This window comes from Marmota marmota, unplaced genomic scaffold (assembly GCF_001458135.2).
Source record: "Marmota marmota marmota unplaced genomic scaffold, marMar, whole genome shotgun sequence".
Classification (NCBI taxonomy): Eukaryota; Metazoa; Chordata; class Mammalia; order Rodentia; family Sciuridae; genus Marmota; species Marmota marmota.
Genome location: NW_026000153.1, coordinates 14,799,394 through 14,814,997, shown reverse-complemented (window position 1 = coordinate 14,814,997; position 15,604 = coordinate 14,799,394). Strand labels below are relative to the sequence as shown.

The 15,604-nt window shown below is 38.2% G+C and overlaps 1 protein-coding gene across 1 annotated transcript in view; it reads left to right on the top strand.

Moving 5' to 3' along the window:
- Positions 1 to 3,070: 3,070 nt before the first annotated feature.
- The window catches only part of Vps41 (VPS41 subunit of HOPS complex), a 169,255-nt gene continuing 156,721 nt past the window's right edge, over positions 3,071 to 15,604 (top strand). Inside the window, exons 1-2 of the mRNA XM_015490238.2 lie at positions 3,071 to 3,137; positions 14,888 to 14,926. Coding sequence (XP_015345724.1) covers positions 3,117 to 3,137; positions 14,888 to 14,926 — 60 coding nt within the window. The 5' untranslated portion in view covers positions 3,071 to 3,116. The remainder of the gene's footprint in view (positions 3,138 to 14,887; positions 14,927 to 15,604) is intronic.

The following is a 15,604-nucleotide window of genomic DNA, read 5'->3' as shown; positions in this document are numbered from 1 at the left end:
ACAACAATTAGTAAACTATTCACATCTATACAGCAAACTATGAGACATATTTTTATTTTTTTTTAAATTGTAGATGGACACACTACCTTTATCTTGTTTACTTATTTTTATGTGGTGCTGAGGCTCGAACCCAGTGCCTCACACATGCTAGGCAAGCACTCTACCCCTGAGCCACAACCCAAGCCCCTTGAGACATACATTTAAAGCCAGCAAACCACTCTACAAATATAAGTCATTTGGTCTGGTTTCTGAAGTCTATTAACAATTTTAGGGTCTATAAACAGAATAAGAAGTTGAATCTTTGGGGCTGGGGTCGTAGTTCAGTGGTAGTGTGCTTGCCTAGCATGTGTGAGGCACTGGGTTTGATTCTCAGCACCACATATAAATAAATAAAATAAAGGTCCAACAACCACTAAAAAATATTTTAAAAAAAGAAGTTGAATCTTTATCTCCATAGCTAGCAGCTGGGTGAGGGTGAACTGATAGTGTGCATGAAAGAAGTAGGTGATTTAATATGGAAACAAGGACTGTTAGGATGGACATTTTCCAAACTTTATTCTATATACTTATCACCTGGAAATATTATTAAAATTCAGATACTTGTTCAACAGGTTTCTCAAAGTGCCCAGAATTATTCATTTCTAACAAGCTCTCTTGTGCTCTGTGAAGTACACTTTGGGTTGCAGGAGGCTACAGGATATCCCGGATAAGGAAAACCTTATCCGGGATATCCCTTATTCACATGTGCATTTCATTTGCCTGCGGACCTAGCATGAACCTGCTAGTCTGTAGTTGGTAGGTTTCATCTTTCCATACCTGGGACTCTTTTTACTTTTTCGGTCTGTCCAAAAGGAAACAACGAAAGACACAATGCTCATAATATCTTATTATAATCAAGATAGTACACTGAATGGGGGATAGACCCAGACTCTGGGTTGAATGAGTAGAGGAAAGTCTGCAGCAAACTTTGGCTGCCTCTTTAGTCATAAAAAGAAAGATCACTGAATATTCTTCATTCCAGAATAAAGACCAGGAGTACACGAATGGTCTCCAGCTTTGCTTGTTTGGGCTGCCACTGTGTGTTCTCCACCAGGTTTCCAAAGCACAAGCTGTGTTGCAAATGAAAGAGATGAGTCCTCTGGACAAGTCGTGGAGAAGACTCATCAAGGGAGTTCCAGTTGCCCAAAAGGAGACTAGAGCAAATTTAACAAAGACATCAGGAAGCAGCAGCCTTGGCAAGAGGCTGATTCACAGGAGATCTCTTTTTGAAGCTTTTCAACTGGCCCCCATCCAAAATTCTAACATCAACACAGGGCCAGGTTGCAGGGGCCTTGGAGAAAATACAGATCAGCTGGCCTCAGAGGCCAGGTGGGGGTTAAGAGCCCTGGTAGTTTAGAAGGAGAAAGAAAGGTCAGGACCTGGTCAGACTCTGGAGTCCTCAAAACTTTAGGGACCACATACTGTTATGGGGCAAGAAAAAGAAAATTGGGGGAGAATAAGAAAAAAAAATCTTGTTCTGGATTTCAGTGGCTATTTTCTCAGTATTTAATCATTCTTTCTCTAGAGGTGCTGCAGCCTGACTTCTTACCAAAATAAAATTGAGCAATAAAACAAAAGCACCCTGGAGGGAAAACAGTGGTAATAATCTTTTTTTCCTTCCTTATCACGATCACAGTTGTTTCACCAAAGCAGAGGAGATTGCCAATTTGAAGAAGCTGTAGTCCTAGAAATTTCTGGGTGAGTCTAGCTCATAATGGAAAAGGGGAAAAATGACAGAAATAAAGTCAGAAAAGTAGAATAGCCAGGCTTATTTGTAGTTCCTGTGGAGAATGGACTGGTAGATTCCACAGTATCTTTGGTTTATACAAAGGTCTTTCTGGGATTTGGAGTCCATTATGAGCAATGTTTGGTTCTGGACTATTTTGCAACAGATGTGGGAAATTCTTGGATTGGGCAGGTTGATGTTTAGGGCATTGGGTGATTACCCATGGATATCTAAATGCTTTGGGAGCATCCACCTTCATTCCCTTGTGGCTGATTAGCAGATGGGAAGATTGACCCCAGTAAGTTCTGGAGGATGTTTGGGCCCTTGGGAGAAGACAAATGTTTGAAAGATGATATCATCCTGGCTCCTGAGCCATTGAGTAATCATGAGTCAAACATGTGACAGGTAGAGATTTGGGGAAGTCAGAGTCAATGTGGCACAGGGAAAAAAGGATAATGAGGCATCCTCCACAAGCTGCTATTTGTGATGCCTTCTGCTAGTTATCAGTTTCTCAAGTGGATGGAAAGTAGAAAATGTGTGTCTTTGGATAAGATATTGCAGATTCTTGAGGATTAAGAAAGAGAGTTAATAATGTCCAAAAACACAAAGAGGAGAATCAGTTTTTCCACAAGATCAAAGTAATGCAATAGTTTTACAGATTTTACCAAGGACAAATTTATTTTCTTATCTTTAATATTTACCTATAAGTGGTACTCAACAAAAATTAAACAATAGTGATTAACTTTTTCCATTGTTCACGTGTCAGAAGATGTTTACTTAAAGTAGCAAACAGTAGGAACTAAATGTTTGTTGGAGTATACCTTGTTCTGACTTTCCTTTGCAAATATTACTTTATATTCACTTAAAATATTTAAAAACACTAGGGCAACAATTTTAGACTAATCATCATTTTATAATTACAGAGTATTTGACATCAGAAAAAGCCAAACTCTAACCCTAGTTCAGCCTCTTACTAGCTGTGGGACCACAGAGCTACAATGTTCTGCAAATGGAGTTAATGGTAGGGATTTCTAGAAGGATTAAATGAGATAATTCATGCAAAGCTCTAAATCCAGGGTCTGATATATATGAAGTGCTTAGTAACCACAATAATAACCTCGGAAACTAGAACTACAGTAAAATAAATCATAGCATTAACAATGGTTCTGTTCAGACTCTCCAAAGCAGGACTCCGCAGAGCTTGCATAGTTGAGGCCAAACCAGTTTTCCAAGTTAGATAGGCCAGCCATGCGCCGGGGCCGCTAGAACTACATTTCCCAGCAGGCCTAGAGGCCAGCGTCGGGGGTTTCCTCTCATTTCCGGGTCGGTCATATGACCGTCCGGCGGCACCATGGCGGAAGCAGAAGAGCAGGTAAAGGCTCCTGGTGCTAGTTCAGGGCTCTAGGGAGCGAGAGACAAGAATGAGGTGCTAGAGGGCGCGGAGTTGGGCGTGTTGGTTTGCTGGAGGGTGAGGCGGACCCCTGGCAAGGCGAGGAAGGGCGGCGAAAGTTCCTTTCAGGGAGCAGAGTGTGGGGGTGGTCGCCTGTCTCTGGGAGGGCTCCTGGTGCGAGGTGTAGCGCGCGGACACACCCCCGCGTTTAGGAGGCGTTCTAGCCGTGGGCCTATTCTCTGGCCTGTACTTCGGAAAATTTTGACATAATGGCAGGCCAGGCAGCCTCAAGTGCCTGTGGGAGGCTTAAGAGATTTTTTTGAGGTCAGATGACTGAAATTTAGATTGCTTTCTATTCGAATAGCACAGTGAAAGGTAGGAGAGAGTAGATGATAAGTTTTGTATGTACTGAGTTTAGGTACAGAGTTGAGGCATTGTTGCGATGCAGCAGGGATTAAAGCTACCTTTCTGGGGCAAAAATGCCCAGGCTCCAAATCTAGACCCTGTTCTTACTAAGTGTGTGACTTTAGGCTATTTAACTTTCAAATATACGATGGAGATAATAATTGCACCCTCCTTAGAACGTGGATTTAGGTGGAATGCGTTATTTCACAAAGTTAAAGTGCTTAGAACTGTTGGGCTAGTGGGATTATTTGTTGCCAGCAGTGATATCAGATGTTCAATCAACAGCTGGCAACATGGTACTGGAGTTTTGGGTATTTACTAATGATGAGAATATGCATTGTTTTCATAAAGCAACAGTGGTGGGTACACATTAGGTTAAAAGACAAAATCAAAGTGACAGGAAAGAAAGATGACTTAGGCTAGAATTGGGAGCAGTCACTTAAATTTCCATTTCCAGTGTCCTTTCAGTTTCATACTATTTTTCCTCACAAATTGACAGGGCCATCAATTGCTCTGATGCCTCTAAAAAGTAATGTAATGATGAGCTGTTTAGTACCATAAAATACATTGATATGGTTCACTAATTTTAACTGTTTGCCTCATACTTGCATTTCATAATGAAAAATTCCTACATTTGATATATACCAATAACTAAGAAATTTTACTAGGAAAAAGTATGACTTGGTTGGTCGTTGTGATAACAAGAGAATCTCTTACACTTAAACTTCCCTTTTCCATTCTGGGCAAGTCAGAAGAAAACACTTATTAAGAACATATCATTTCATGACTAACATTTTTCTGTTTGATTAGTGGTGTGATTGTTTTTCACCTTGTTAATCTTCATTTCATGTTGAAATATCTTTGTTCCTTGGTTTGATATAAAAGCAAAAACAAGCAAACAAACAGATTCTTAATTTCTTAGATATGTGTAAGAGAAATGGAGAGAATCGCTGATAGTATTTACCACTGTTGTGCAGAAGACAAGTTTGGTAATGCTATCTCATGTAAAAAAAATTATATATATATATATTTATATATATATAAAATTTATATATATATATTTATTTATATATATGTGTATATATATATGTGTGTATATATATAGGAATGCTTCACATTTGTACATTACTTTCAAGTTTAAAAAACCCCTTAACATGGCCTTTGGTCTTTCTGATATATGCTAGAGCAAACACTTCCTATTTCAAGCCTTCTAATGGCTTCTCATTTCATGCTGAGGAAAAGACAATGCCCTTCCCCAGTAGACTTGATGTCTTGCAGGTCCTTGTCCTAGCCACTCCTTGCCTTCTTTCTCTGATCTCATTTTCCACTGTTTTTCCTTCCCTTCTATCACCTTGCACGAATCACATTGGCTTTCTTACTATTCTTCCAACAAGCTAAGCATGTTCCTACCTCAGGGCCTTTGCTAATGCTCTTCCTTCAGGATTCCTGGTATTCACAGGACTTTCTTTTTCACTTCTTTGGGGCCTTGGTCTAAGTGTTCTTTTTGACTGAGACCTTCCGCAACATTCTTTGAAACCTCCTCCCTGTGTTATTTTTCTTTGTAATACTCATCATCATTTGACATGCTGAGTTTTAAAATTTCTATTTACTTTTTCTGTACATTTCTGTATACTTCACTATTAGAATATAAGCTATCTGACAATGATTAGTTCATGACTATATGCCTGAACTAGACTATTATTTGATATTTAATAAATAATGTGCTAACTGATTAAACTTTACAGCTGAGCCAGTTTTAACTCAGTCAACTTGAGGAATTTTCTCAGATGAACTTTCTCATTATAATAAATCTTTTGTGATCTTTAGTCATCTATCTCAAAAGTTCATGATGTTTTACTAGAGCACCCTGCTGTTTAAAATATATGCAAGAATCAAAATCTTTTAATCTTTTTAAGAATCATATGAAGTAGAATTTGCCTTTATTATCTTAGGGATTTTGCTTCAAGTCGTCATTCCACCTTGGATGCTTTAATAGAGTAACCACTGAAGTGGGTATTTGCTCCTCAGTGGTGTCACTGTTTTTCCTAAAAAGACAGTAGTCTATTGTCAGTGACAGAAGCAAGTATTCACAGATTTTTCTAGTTTTTAAACACAGCTAGCAAATAATTGTACCTGTACTGGCAATTCTTTACGGATTAAAAGTGGTTAGGCTTTTTGCACTGTGCATGATGGGTGTATTTTGTATTTCATGGTAGGGAATCACTGAAATCTGATAGTAGGTCTTTTTTATACAATTTTTGGAAGACTAAAATGTACCAAAATGGAACAATTTAAATTTAATAATTGTTTTATTCTGCCACCTTGAAGAGCCTTTATGAAAATCCTGAATGTTTTTCCTCTTCCTGAATTCTTTAGGAATTAAATATGTATTAAGTGAATTATCATTGTAAGTTATAAAGGAGGGCAAAGGAAGGTATTTTTCTTGTTACTGTGCCCTATAAATGCAAACAGCTCTCCAAATGAGTAAGAAAACTGAACCTCTTGGCATTAACTTTCCTCAGTGTTTGCTGTATTCTTTCATTATTGTTCCCATCCTTAATTTTATGAATAACCAAAATAGTGGCATCTATGCTGAGTGAGTTAAACAGTTCAGAGAGTCTAAAACTAAAATCACTTTTTGGGTATGAATGAACATATGTTTTTAAATCTTTGGGAAATTCTTGCTTTTGCTGATATAGTAAAGGTAGTTCGCAAAATAACCACGTTTATATTTTATAGTTCACAGAAAGAACTAATATGCTGTGTTCTGCCTGGAAATCTTCTAACCAGCAGTTTTGCTTGGCTCCAAAATGATTTATAGTTGGCCTTCATAATCACAGATGCCCACCAGAATTTGTCCATACCTCTCTTATGAATAACATTCTGCTTGAAGTCTGGTTGTTTGTGTATTTGTCTTATCTCTCCTAAGATTGCTGAGTCCTCAAGAACAGGAACAAGAGCTTACTCATGTCTGTATTTCCCATAGGGCTAGTATTTTCCAGATGCTGGGTGCTTAATAAAATGCTTAAATGAATTTACTAGGGGAAGATCCCTTCCCAATTGTCACATTGTAAATGAGGTTCAGTTGAATTTGTGTGAATATATTTTATCTTACTGAGACTTTGGAATGCTATTAATACAGATACATTCTTTGCTCTTGCCAGGTACCGTTTTTCATCTTCCCTTCTCATCCAGCCTGGAGGCTGGTCCATTAAAGTATTTAAGCAATCAAACCATCTATTTCTTGACTAGATTAGAGAGTTTGTACTTTGAATTCTCCTTCTGAATCTTAGAAAGTAGGAAAATTCTGTCTTAATTGTGGACTGTTTATGGGTTATCACATTTCCACGATCATGAATGCTCTCATGTTCATAAAATAAAAATCAAGGCAACATATTTGAGTTTTCTTGTCTGTAAGTTGGGAATGTTACTTTCTTAAGATTCTTGTGAATATGAAATGAGATAAAAGTATGTTAAGGTGGCTGGGTTGAAAAGGTTACTTTACAAATAGGATAAAATTAATCATTCAAACCTGGACTAGGCTCAATTCTCTTTTCTTACAGTTTGGCCTAGATATATCTTTTAGAAGCAGCGTTACCAATAACTAAAGGAAAAGCAAAGCCTAAACAAGAAGTTACAAAAAGCACAAAAATCAACACATCTTTAAGGGTCCACTCTTTACTATTGTATAACTAAAGTTTAGTCACTATCATATAACTAAACCTTAGCTGGATGTACTTATTGCCTAGTGTTACTTTCCTGCTCATCTTCATCTGGGTTGGTTGGCTGGAGGCCTTGTCACCAGCTGAATATTAATAGTCTACCCAGCATCCTCCACATTACTGCCTTTCGGGAGGAATGCTTATCTAATCAGGGGCTTCTGTATCATGTAGCTCCCCATTCATGGCTGCTCATTCATAGGGGCCTTGGTTTGTTCTTGATGCCAGATCCTCTGGAGTGTTATTTTCTTAACAAATCCAGGCTCTTATTTTAGACCTACTGAATCAGAACCTGGAATATGGGTATATTAGTGGGTATTAGCTAACTTCCCAGACTGATGATTTGATGCAAAGTCAGATTGGAGCCTGGGTCACCGAGCTTGTCCCTTTCTCCATGCTGCAGCATATATTATTGGTTTTTATTTGCAGAATAAGATAGGTGTGCTAGGTGAGCCCAGTGGACTGAACCCAGATGTAATCTAAGTCTCCATTCTTTCGACAGCTCCCTAGTTACTCTTTCCTTTTTCCTACGTAAACAGCCCATTCTCTGGTTGCCCCACACTGGCTCTTTGAACTGTTGATATGAAGTACATATAACATAAACTATTTCCTCCTTCCTGTGCATGTCAGACATTGGGATCTATAACAACCCTCTTTCCTGTTAAGCCCAGCTGGGGCACAGTCTTTGTTGGAAAGGGATAGAAGGTGACAGTACCTTGTTGAGTGTCTCATGTCTATTATCCAGGTGCAGTCTGATTTTTTGGGTCAGATCTCTGCTCTGTTTCTTTGTAGAGCAGGTTAGTCCTTCTGCGCATTTGGAGCTGGCCTTTCTTATTCTTCAGCCTCTCATGTCTCTTTCAGATTCTCTTATATTCTTTCCTAACAAACAGTATGTGTACACCCTTAAAATTCTGGGAATCCCACAAATCCCCCAGGGGTAGAGGTGTCCTGGCTTCTCTGTCTCTTGGACTTCCTCTTAATCCCTCCTATCTCTTAGGCCAGCTGTACTGTCTTCTCCCAGACCCCCCCTATTGGACTTGTGCTGATAGAAGATTAGTCTTGGGGTTGGTTGTAAGCTTTTCCTACAGGGGTCTTCTGAGAGCCCAGGGGGCTCTGCTTGGTTAACATTTTATTGGACGTGCTCTGTCATTGTTCGCTGCTGCCTTCCTCCAGATTCCTTTGCGTAACTGTCCTGTGGCATGAGTTAGTAGTTTGAGCATCTGTGGAGAAAAGGCGCTTGGAGAAAAGGAGCCTTGGCTCCTGAGGGAACATACGGAGGAAGCAAGCATTCCTATTTCAGATCACTGCTTGTCTCTCATTGTCATCAATGGCAAACATATGTTGAGCTGATATGTTGGGTAGCATAGTATGAGACAAAGAGGCCAAAGCTTTATGAATTATCTACAGTGTATTTAAAATAATTGCTATTAGAACAAGTCAGTTAATATTAGGTGCTAGCAGAGGGTATGAGAAGAAACAGTGTAGGAGGCCAGATCTGGACTTGTGGCTTGGGTTTATTGGATGCAGTTATGTGAAGGAGGGGAGACCTTGGTTGGGTTGTGAAAGAAAGTAAAATTTAAAAATAGCCAGTGATTTTAAAACCTTAAACCTCACCTTGGCAACATGAAAATATATTACATAAAAAACAAGTTTTGATGTTGAAATAAGAGTGAGGGTCCTCGGCCTGACTGCCTGGCATTCCTGAGATTCCCTCTGCTGATTGCACTGAACTTTGAGAGGATACTGGGAATTAGAAAACTATTAGGATGAGTGCCAAGTTGGGCCAAGGGCTTTCTAAGTGGAGGATGGGCTGTAAGGAAAGCCTCAGCAAGGATCACAAATTCAGGGCAGAGAGGTGGTAATGACCAGAGTGGGGAGGATGGCAGTGGTTTGAGGTTTAAATGCGTTCCATCTCAGGTATTACTGTTCAGCTTCAACTGAGGTTATGTGCAAATATGGATCCTATGTACACATAGACTGATTTCCATGAAGCCATAAATACAGATTTTTCTATGAAAGTCTTTAAAAAACATCACCAGTCCAAACAAAATACCTGTATTCCATATTCAGGCTCCATACAGTTTTGCCACTTCTCTCATTGAGATGTAAGCGTGTGATATCTCAGCAAGAGGTCACCTAGTGTGGCTGGTGAGTGTAGCTTTTTGGAGGGAGTGGGAAGTGAGGCTAAAAGTCTCTTGGGGGTCAGACTGTAAAAAGCTTTGACTACCTTGCTGGAGAATCTGAATTCATTCTTTAGACTGGGAAACTACTGAGGGTTCTTTGAGAAGGACAGTGACACGCTGATCTGTGCTTTGGGAAGATAATATAGATGGCAGGTAAAGTATATTAGAGGGGTCACAGGTCACAGTGCAGAGAATTAAGATCAAGTTCTTGATGATTCAGTTTCAAGGGTTGCTTTGCAAATGAAAGGTAAATTATTGAATTTAGCTTTCAGCCTGTTACTCAGAATTTGTCCAGCTATACATTTATGTCACTGGGTGTCTTAGCTCATTACTTTTGCTTCAGCCAAAATAGCACAGTTTTTTTAAATTTTGGAAATTTATGTAGCACAAAAGTTGCCATTTTAACCATTTTTAAGTGTATGTTTCAGTGGCATTAAGTGCATTTGTGTTTTTGTGCATCCATCACCACTTTTTCTTTCCCTAGAACTTTTCATCATTAGAAATTGAATCTGTACCCATTATACATTAACTCCCCATTACCCCTTCCTCGCACCCCTCTGCTTAACTTCTGTCTTATATTTGCAGAGTCAGAATTATATAATATTTGTCTTTTTGTGTGTGCCATATTCCACATAGAGAACAGAACAATTTTATAACATTTTCATGATTCATAGTTAAGATTCTTTGGAAGCTGAAACATATTTGAAAATCATGAACTCTTTAAATATATAACTTTTCTCAGGGTTCAGACTTGTTGCTTGGATCCCTTATTGGGGTACTTACTCCTTCTTGTTTACCTGTCTCTAAGGACATTAAAGAGAGAGGATTGGTGAATGAAAGTAGCAGAGAAATAATAGGCCAGGATAATTTCTGAAATCACTCATGCATTGCTTTGGTAGGATTGTGGATAAAAGTGTAATTTTTTTTTTTTTTGAGGCCACATCTGTGGCCTGGAGGTTCATGCTAATGCTGAGTGTAGGTCTTAATTTGCCATAGAGTAAATCTTCTCTATTGATGCCACTTGCCACTGGAAGCTCTCAGAGCCTGGTTTTCCCTGAAAATGCAGGTCTCCGAAAACTGCAAGCCTCGAAGTGTTAGACTCTGGTATTGCATTCTTTCTGGTGTGTAGCAGGAGTGTAATTAGATTTTGAATCTCTGCGTTGACATTGCTGGTTGAGGATTTATGTTTTTTTATTTGATGAAGAATAGGAATTGACATTCATTCATTTACATTTTGTGCATATCTTAATTAATTCCAAATAAAAATTTCCTTGGGTTTAAAGAGTATTAAGTATCTTTTTAGAGTTCTAGATATGGGAAATGAGAATGTAGATGTAGGATGCTACGTTACAAAGGTGCAGATGGTTAAAACATTTAACATTATGAGAAATGCATAATAGGTGTTCAATAAAGAAGTCAGAATAGCAACTGCTTTTTAAAAATCTTACAGTGCTTTTTTTTTTTTTTAAGTAGCAGGAATTAAACTCGAGGTGCTTAACTACTGAGCCACATTCCCGCCACTGCTCCCCCCCTCCCTTTTTGTATTTTATTTAGAGTCTGGGTCTCACTGAGTTGTTTAGAGCCTTGCTAAGTTACTGAGGCTGGCTTTGAACTCATGATCCTTCTGCCTTTAAGGTGTACAACATGACATTAGAGATGCATATATAGTAAAATAGTTACTATAGTAAAACAAATTAACATGTTAGTAATCTTACAGAGGTAATTCATTTTGTCCCCTGTAGCAAAAACAGCTATTAGCAAAAATCCTGAATACAATAATATACTATTACTAACTGTAGTCCTCATGTTGTGTATTAGAGCTTTAGACTTGTTCATCCTACATATCTGCTACTTTTTATCCTTTGATCTATATCTGTCCTTCCCCTGGTAACCACTGTTTTATTCTCTGTCTCTGTATATTGCCTTTTTCCCCCCCTTTAAGATTCCACACATAAGTGAGACCATGCAATATTTTTCTATTTCAAGCTTATTTCACTTAGCATAATGTCCTCCAGCTCTATCCATGCTTTAGCAAATGGCAGGATTTCTTCTTTTTTAAAGTCCTGAATAATATCCCTTCCCCTCCCCTCCCTTTCCCTCCCCCCCCTTGTGTTGCATATTACAGTTTCTTTATCCATTCATCTATTGGCAGACACAGATTATTTCTTATCTTGGTTAGTGTGGATCATGCTATAATGAACATGGGATTGCAGATATCTTTATGAGGCAATGGATTTCATTTCCTTGGGTGTTTAATGAAGATGAAATGCTGGGTTATACAGTAATTCTATTTTTAATTATTATTTTTTTTGGTACTGGAGACTGATTTCAGGGGTACTTAACCACTGAGATATCTCTCCATCCATTTTTTTAAGTTACTTTTTTTTTAGTTGTAGATGGATACAATTCCTTTGTTTTATTTATTTATTTTCATGTAGTGCTGAGGATAGAACCCACTGCCTCACACATGCTAGGCAAGCACTTTACCATTGAGCCACAACCCAGCCCCACTATCCTTTTAAAAAAATTATTTATTTACTCAAACTTGTTATATGTGACAGCAGAATGCATTTAAATTCTTAGTACACATATAGAGCACAATGTTTTATGTCTCTAGTTATACACAAAGTAGAGTCACACCATTCGTGTCTTCATACATGTACTTAGGATAATGATGACAATCTCATTCCACTATCTTTCCTCCCCCATGCCCCTTCCCTTCCCTTTGCCATATCTAAAGTTCCTCCATTCCTCCCAAGTCCCCCCCACCCCTTTCCCATTATGGATCAGCATCCACATATCAGAGAAAACATTCAGCCTTTGGTTTGTTGGGATTGGCTTACTTCACTTAGCATGATATTCTCCAGCTCCATCAATTTACCTACAAATGCCATGATTTTATTCTCTTTTAATGCTGAGTAATATTCCATTGTGTGTGTGTGTATGTATGTATATGTATGTATGTATATACCACCCCCCACAGTTTCTTTATCCATTCATTTGTTGAAGGGCATCTATGTTGGTTCCACAATTTAGCCCCCATTCCTTTGTATTTTTTATTTTAAGACAGGGTCTTGTTAAGTTTCTTAGGGCCTCACTAAATTGCTGAGGCTGGCTTTGAATTTCTGATACTCCTGCCTTAGCCTCTCAAGCTGCTGGGCATTACAGGTGTGTACACTGCATCTGGCTGTTTTTCCTTTCTTAATAATCAAATTCTCTTTCTTAATGGAAGAGAATTTAATAATTTCTTAATGACCAAATTCTCTTCCGTAATGGAAATCTCTGTTTCCACCATCAGTATTTAGGGGTATGCTTTTCTCTACATCCTTGTCGACACTGATTATCTTTTGTCTTTCTAATAATAGCTGTCCCTACTGGATGGGAGGTGATATCTCATAGTGGTTTTGATTTGCATTTCCCTTATAATTAGTAATTTTGAGGACCTTTTAATACACCTGTTGGCTGTTTTTATATCTTTGGAGAAATGTCTATAAAGGTCCTCTTTTTAACTGGATTATGTTTTTGTTTTTGTTTTGCTGTTGAGTTGTATAGTTCTTTATAAAAATATGTGGCTTGTAAATATTTTTTTCCCAATCCATAGGCTGCCTTTTTATTTTGTTGATTGTTTCCTTTCGCTGTGCAGAAGCTTTTTAGTTTGATGCAATCCCATTATTTTTAGTTTTGTAGCTTGAGCTTTTGGTATGATATCTAAGAAAGCATTGCCAAGGCCAACATCAGGGAGCTTTTCCCAGTGTTTTCTTCTGGGAGTTTAATGGATTTAGGTCTTGTTAATTTAAGTTGATTTTTGGGAGGAGTGTAAGGTAAGGTTCCAATTTATCATTTTGCATGAGGAAGTCCAGTTTTTCTAGCACCATTATTGAAGAGACTGTCTTTTTCCTATTGTGTCTTCTTGGTGCCTTTGTGGAAAATCAGTTGACTGTGTGTGCTTGGATTTATTTCTGGGTTCTCTATTTTGTTAGAATAGTGACTATTAATATTAAAAATAGAATGTGCCCCATAGAGAAGGACTAAGGTGACAAGAGGCCAAAAACCTGGAAGTGGATGGTTATTGCAAAGGAGAAGAGGTAGAAATGTACATGTCATTATCTGGGGAACAGTCAAGTGGCAGAAGAGTTGGATTTTTTATGTGTCGTGGTGGTGCCAAGAACAAAAAGTTATTGTGTAGGATTGTAGCTCTAAACTAATAAGAACTTTTAAAGATTTCGATTAAATTAAACAGGTTGCATTGGGATTTAGAGGAGATTCCAATATTCATCATGGTTAACAAGATAACAGTAATACAATTCTTAATTATTATCTCATAATAGTAACATTTGTCCTATTTTACAGATGGTCTTCAAGTGCAGGGACTGTATTTTCTATAGAATTGTATTCCAGAGGTTGCCTGCCACCAACCAAGCTCTTGCTGATTTTTGATGTATGAAATAAAAATGTTTCTAAACACCAGATTTGTATTTATCCTGCTGTCAAGCTTGAATTGAGTAATATATGCGCCTGACTTTAAAATGTTCTTTTTTTCTTGAAAAAATATTAGTTAGATGTGAAATGACCTTGCCCTTTTTTTTTTGTTCTTTCTTTGTTTATTTCATGGATTGTTGTAAAATGCTTACATTCGGTGTCAGCATATTAGTTGTAACCTTTTATTGCTATTGATATCTATAAGTACGTTAAGTAAATCTTCATTTTGCTGACCTCTTTGAGGATGCATGGCATCAGCAGATTCTCTCTTTCAGTGGACAGGTGAGAGATTAGCAGGATCAAGTCAATTTTTCCCTTTTTGCTTTGTTTCCTTCAGAGCAGCAAGATTCATTGTCTAGCAAGGAGGAAACTGTGCTAAATGGCAGAATTTGTCTTAGAGTTAATGGTTTAAAGAGTGCATGTAAATTACACACTGTCTGCTAGGTACCACTGCAGGGGGATTCTTTTTTAAACACTGTTTTAGCATTTTGATTCAGCCAGGTTAATAGCATCATAATTAATAACACAAGAGGTTTTCAGTGTAAGGAATTGGCTTGTAGATAATTTGAGATGAAGGTTTACTCTTCCCTTCCAAGATCAGTGAGGTACTTTTGCTGGATGGATTTCCATTGTTAGCTAGGGAAAGTGTCTTCCAGGTCCTCTGGTGACAGATTCTAGGGTAATTAGTTCACCTGCTGACTGCTTGAGGGAGGTAAACAGAAGTGTGGACCACTGGAACCGTTAAGTAAACCATCTTTGGCCTGCCTAGGTGTGAAGTTGAGGGGGGCATAGGGGAGTAGGAGCATGTCGAGGGTCTGTTAAAGTGTGGTTGCAAATACCCTTCCAAAAAGAGATTAGAGATGGGGATATGAAGACTCCTTCCCCTGACAAATGCTTTTTATTCTTTTGTCATGTCTTCTGATCATTTCCCTCTCTGTCTTTGTAGGAAACTGGGTCTCTTGAAGAATCTACCGATGAGTCTGAGGTAAGGAGCCCTAGGATTTGTCACTACCATGTCCTACCCTTGTGCTTGTTCTGCTTTGCTCAGTGGGACATTTCCTGGTGCTGGGGGTAAGGGTGGTGAGGGCTATACAGTAGAGGCTGGGGGAGAAGCATGCCTGTTGTCTTCAAAAGTCTGAATGGATTAGCTTAAGAAATAAACAGGGAAAGGAATAAAAAGTTTTTCTTTCATTGCAAAGCAGTGGACAAAGCACAGAAGCATGTGGACACTGGGAAAATTGATGTCAGGCTTTAAAAACTAATCTGTAATGTCTTTTAAAAAAAATTATCCAGTATAGGTTTTGCAGTATTCTGTTTTTTTCTTCTTTTTTTACATGGTGCTGGGGATTTAACCCAGGGCCTTGTACATGCTAGGTAAGCATTCTCTAGGGAGCTACAGTCCTTGCTCTAATATTTATTTTTTACCTATTCTTTTGATGACTATGAGGTACTTATTGGTGTAATTCCTGAATCATTGAAATTATAGTTAATTTCTTTTTTTTTTTTTTTAATTTTTTATTGTGGGTTGTTCAAAACATTACAAATTTCTTGACATATCATATTCCACACTTTGATTCAAGTGGGTTATGAACTCCCACCTTCACCCCATACACAGATTGCAGAATCACATCAGTTACACATCCATTGATTTACATATTGCCAT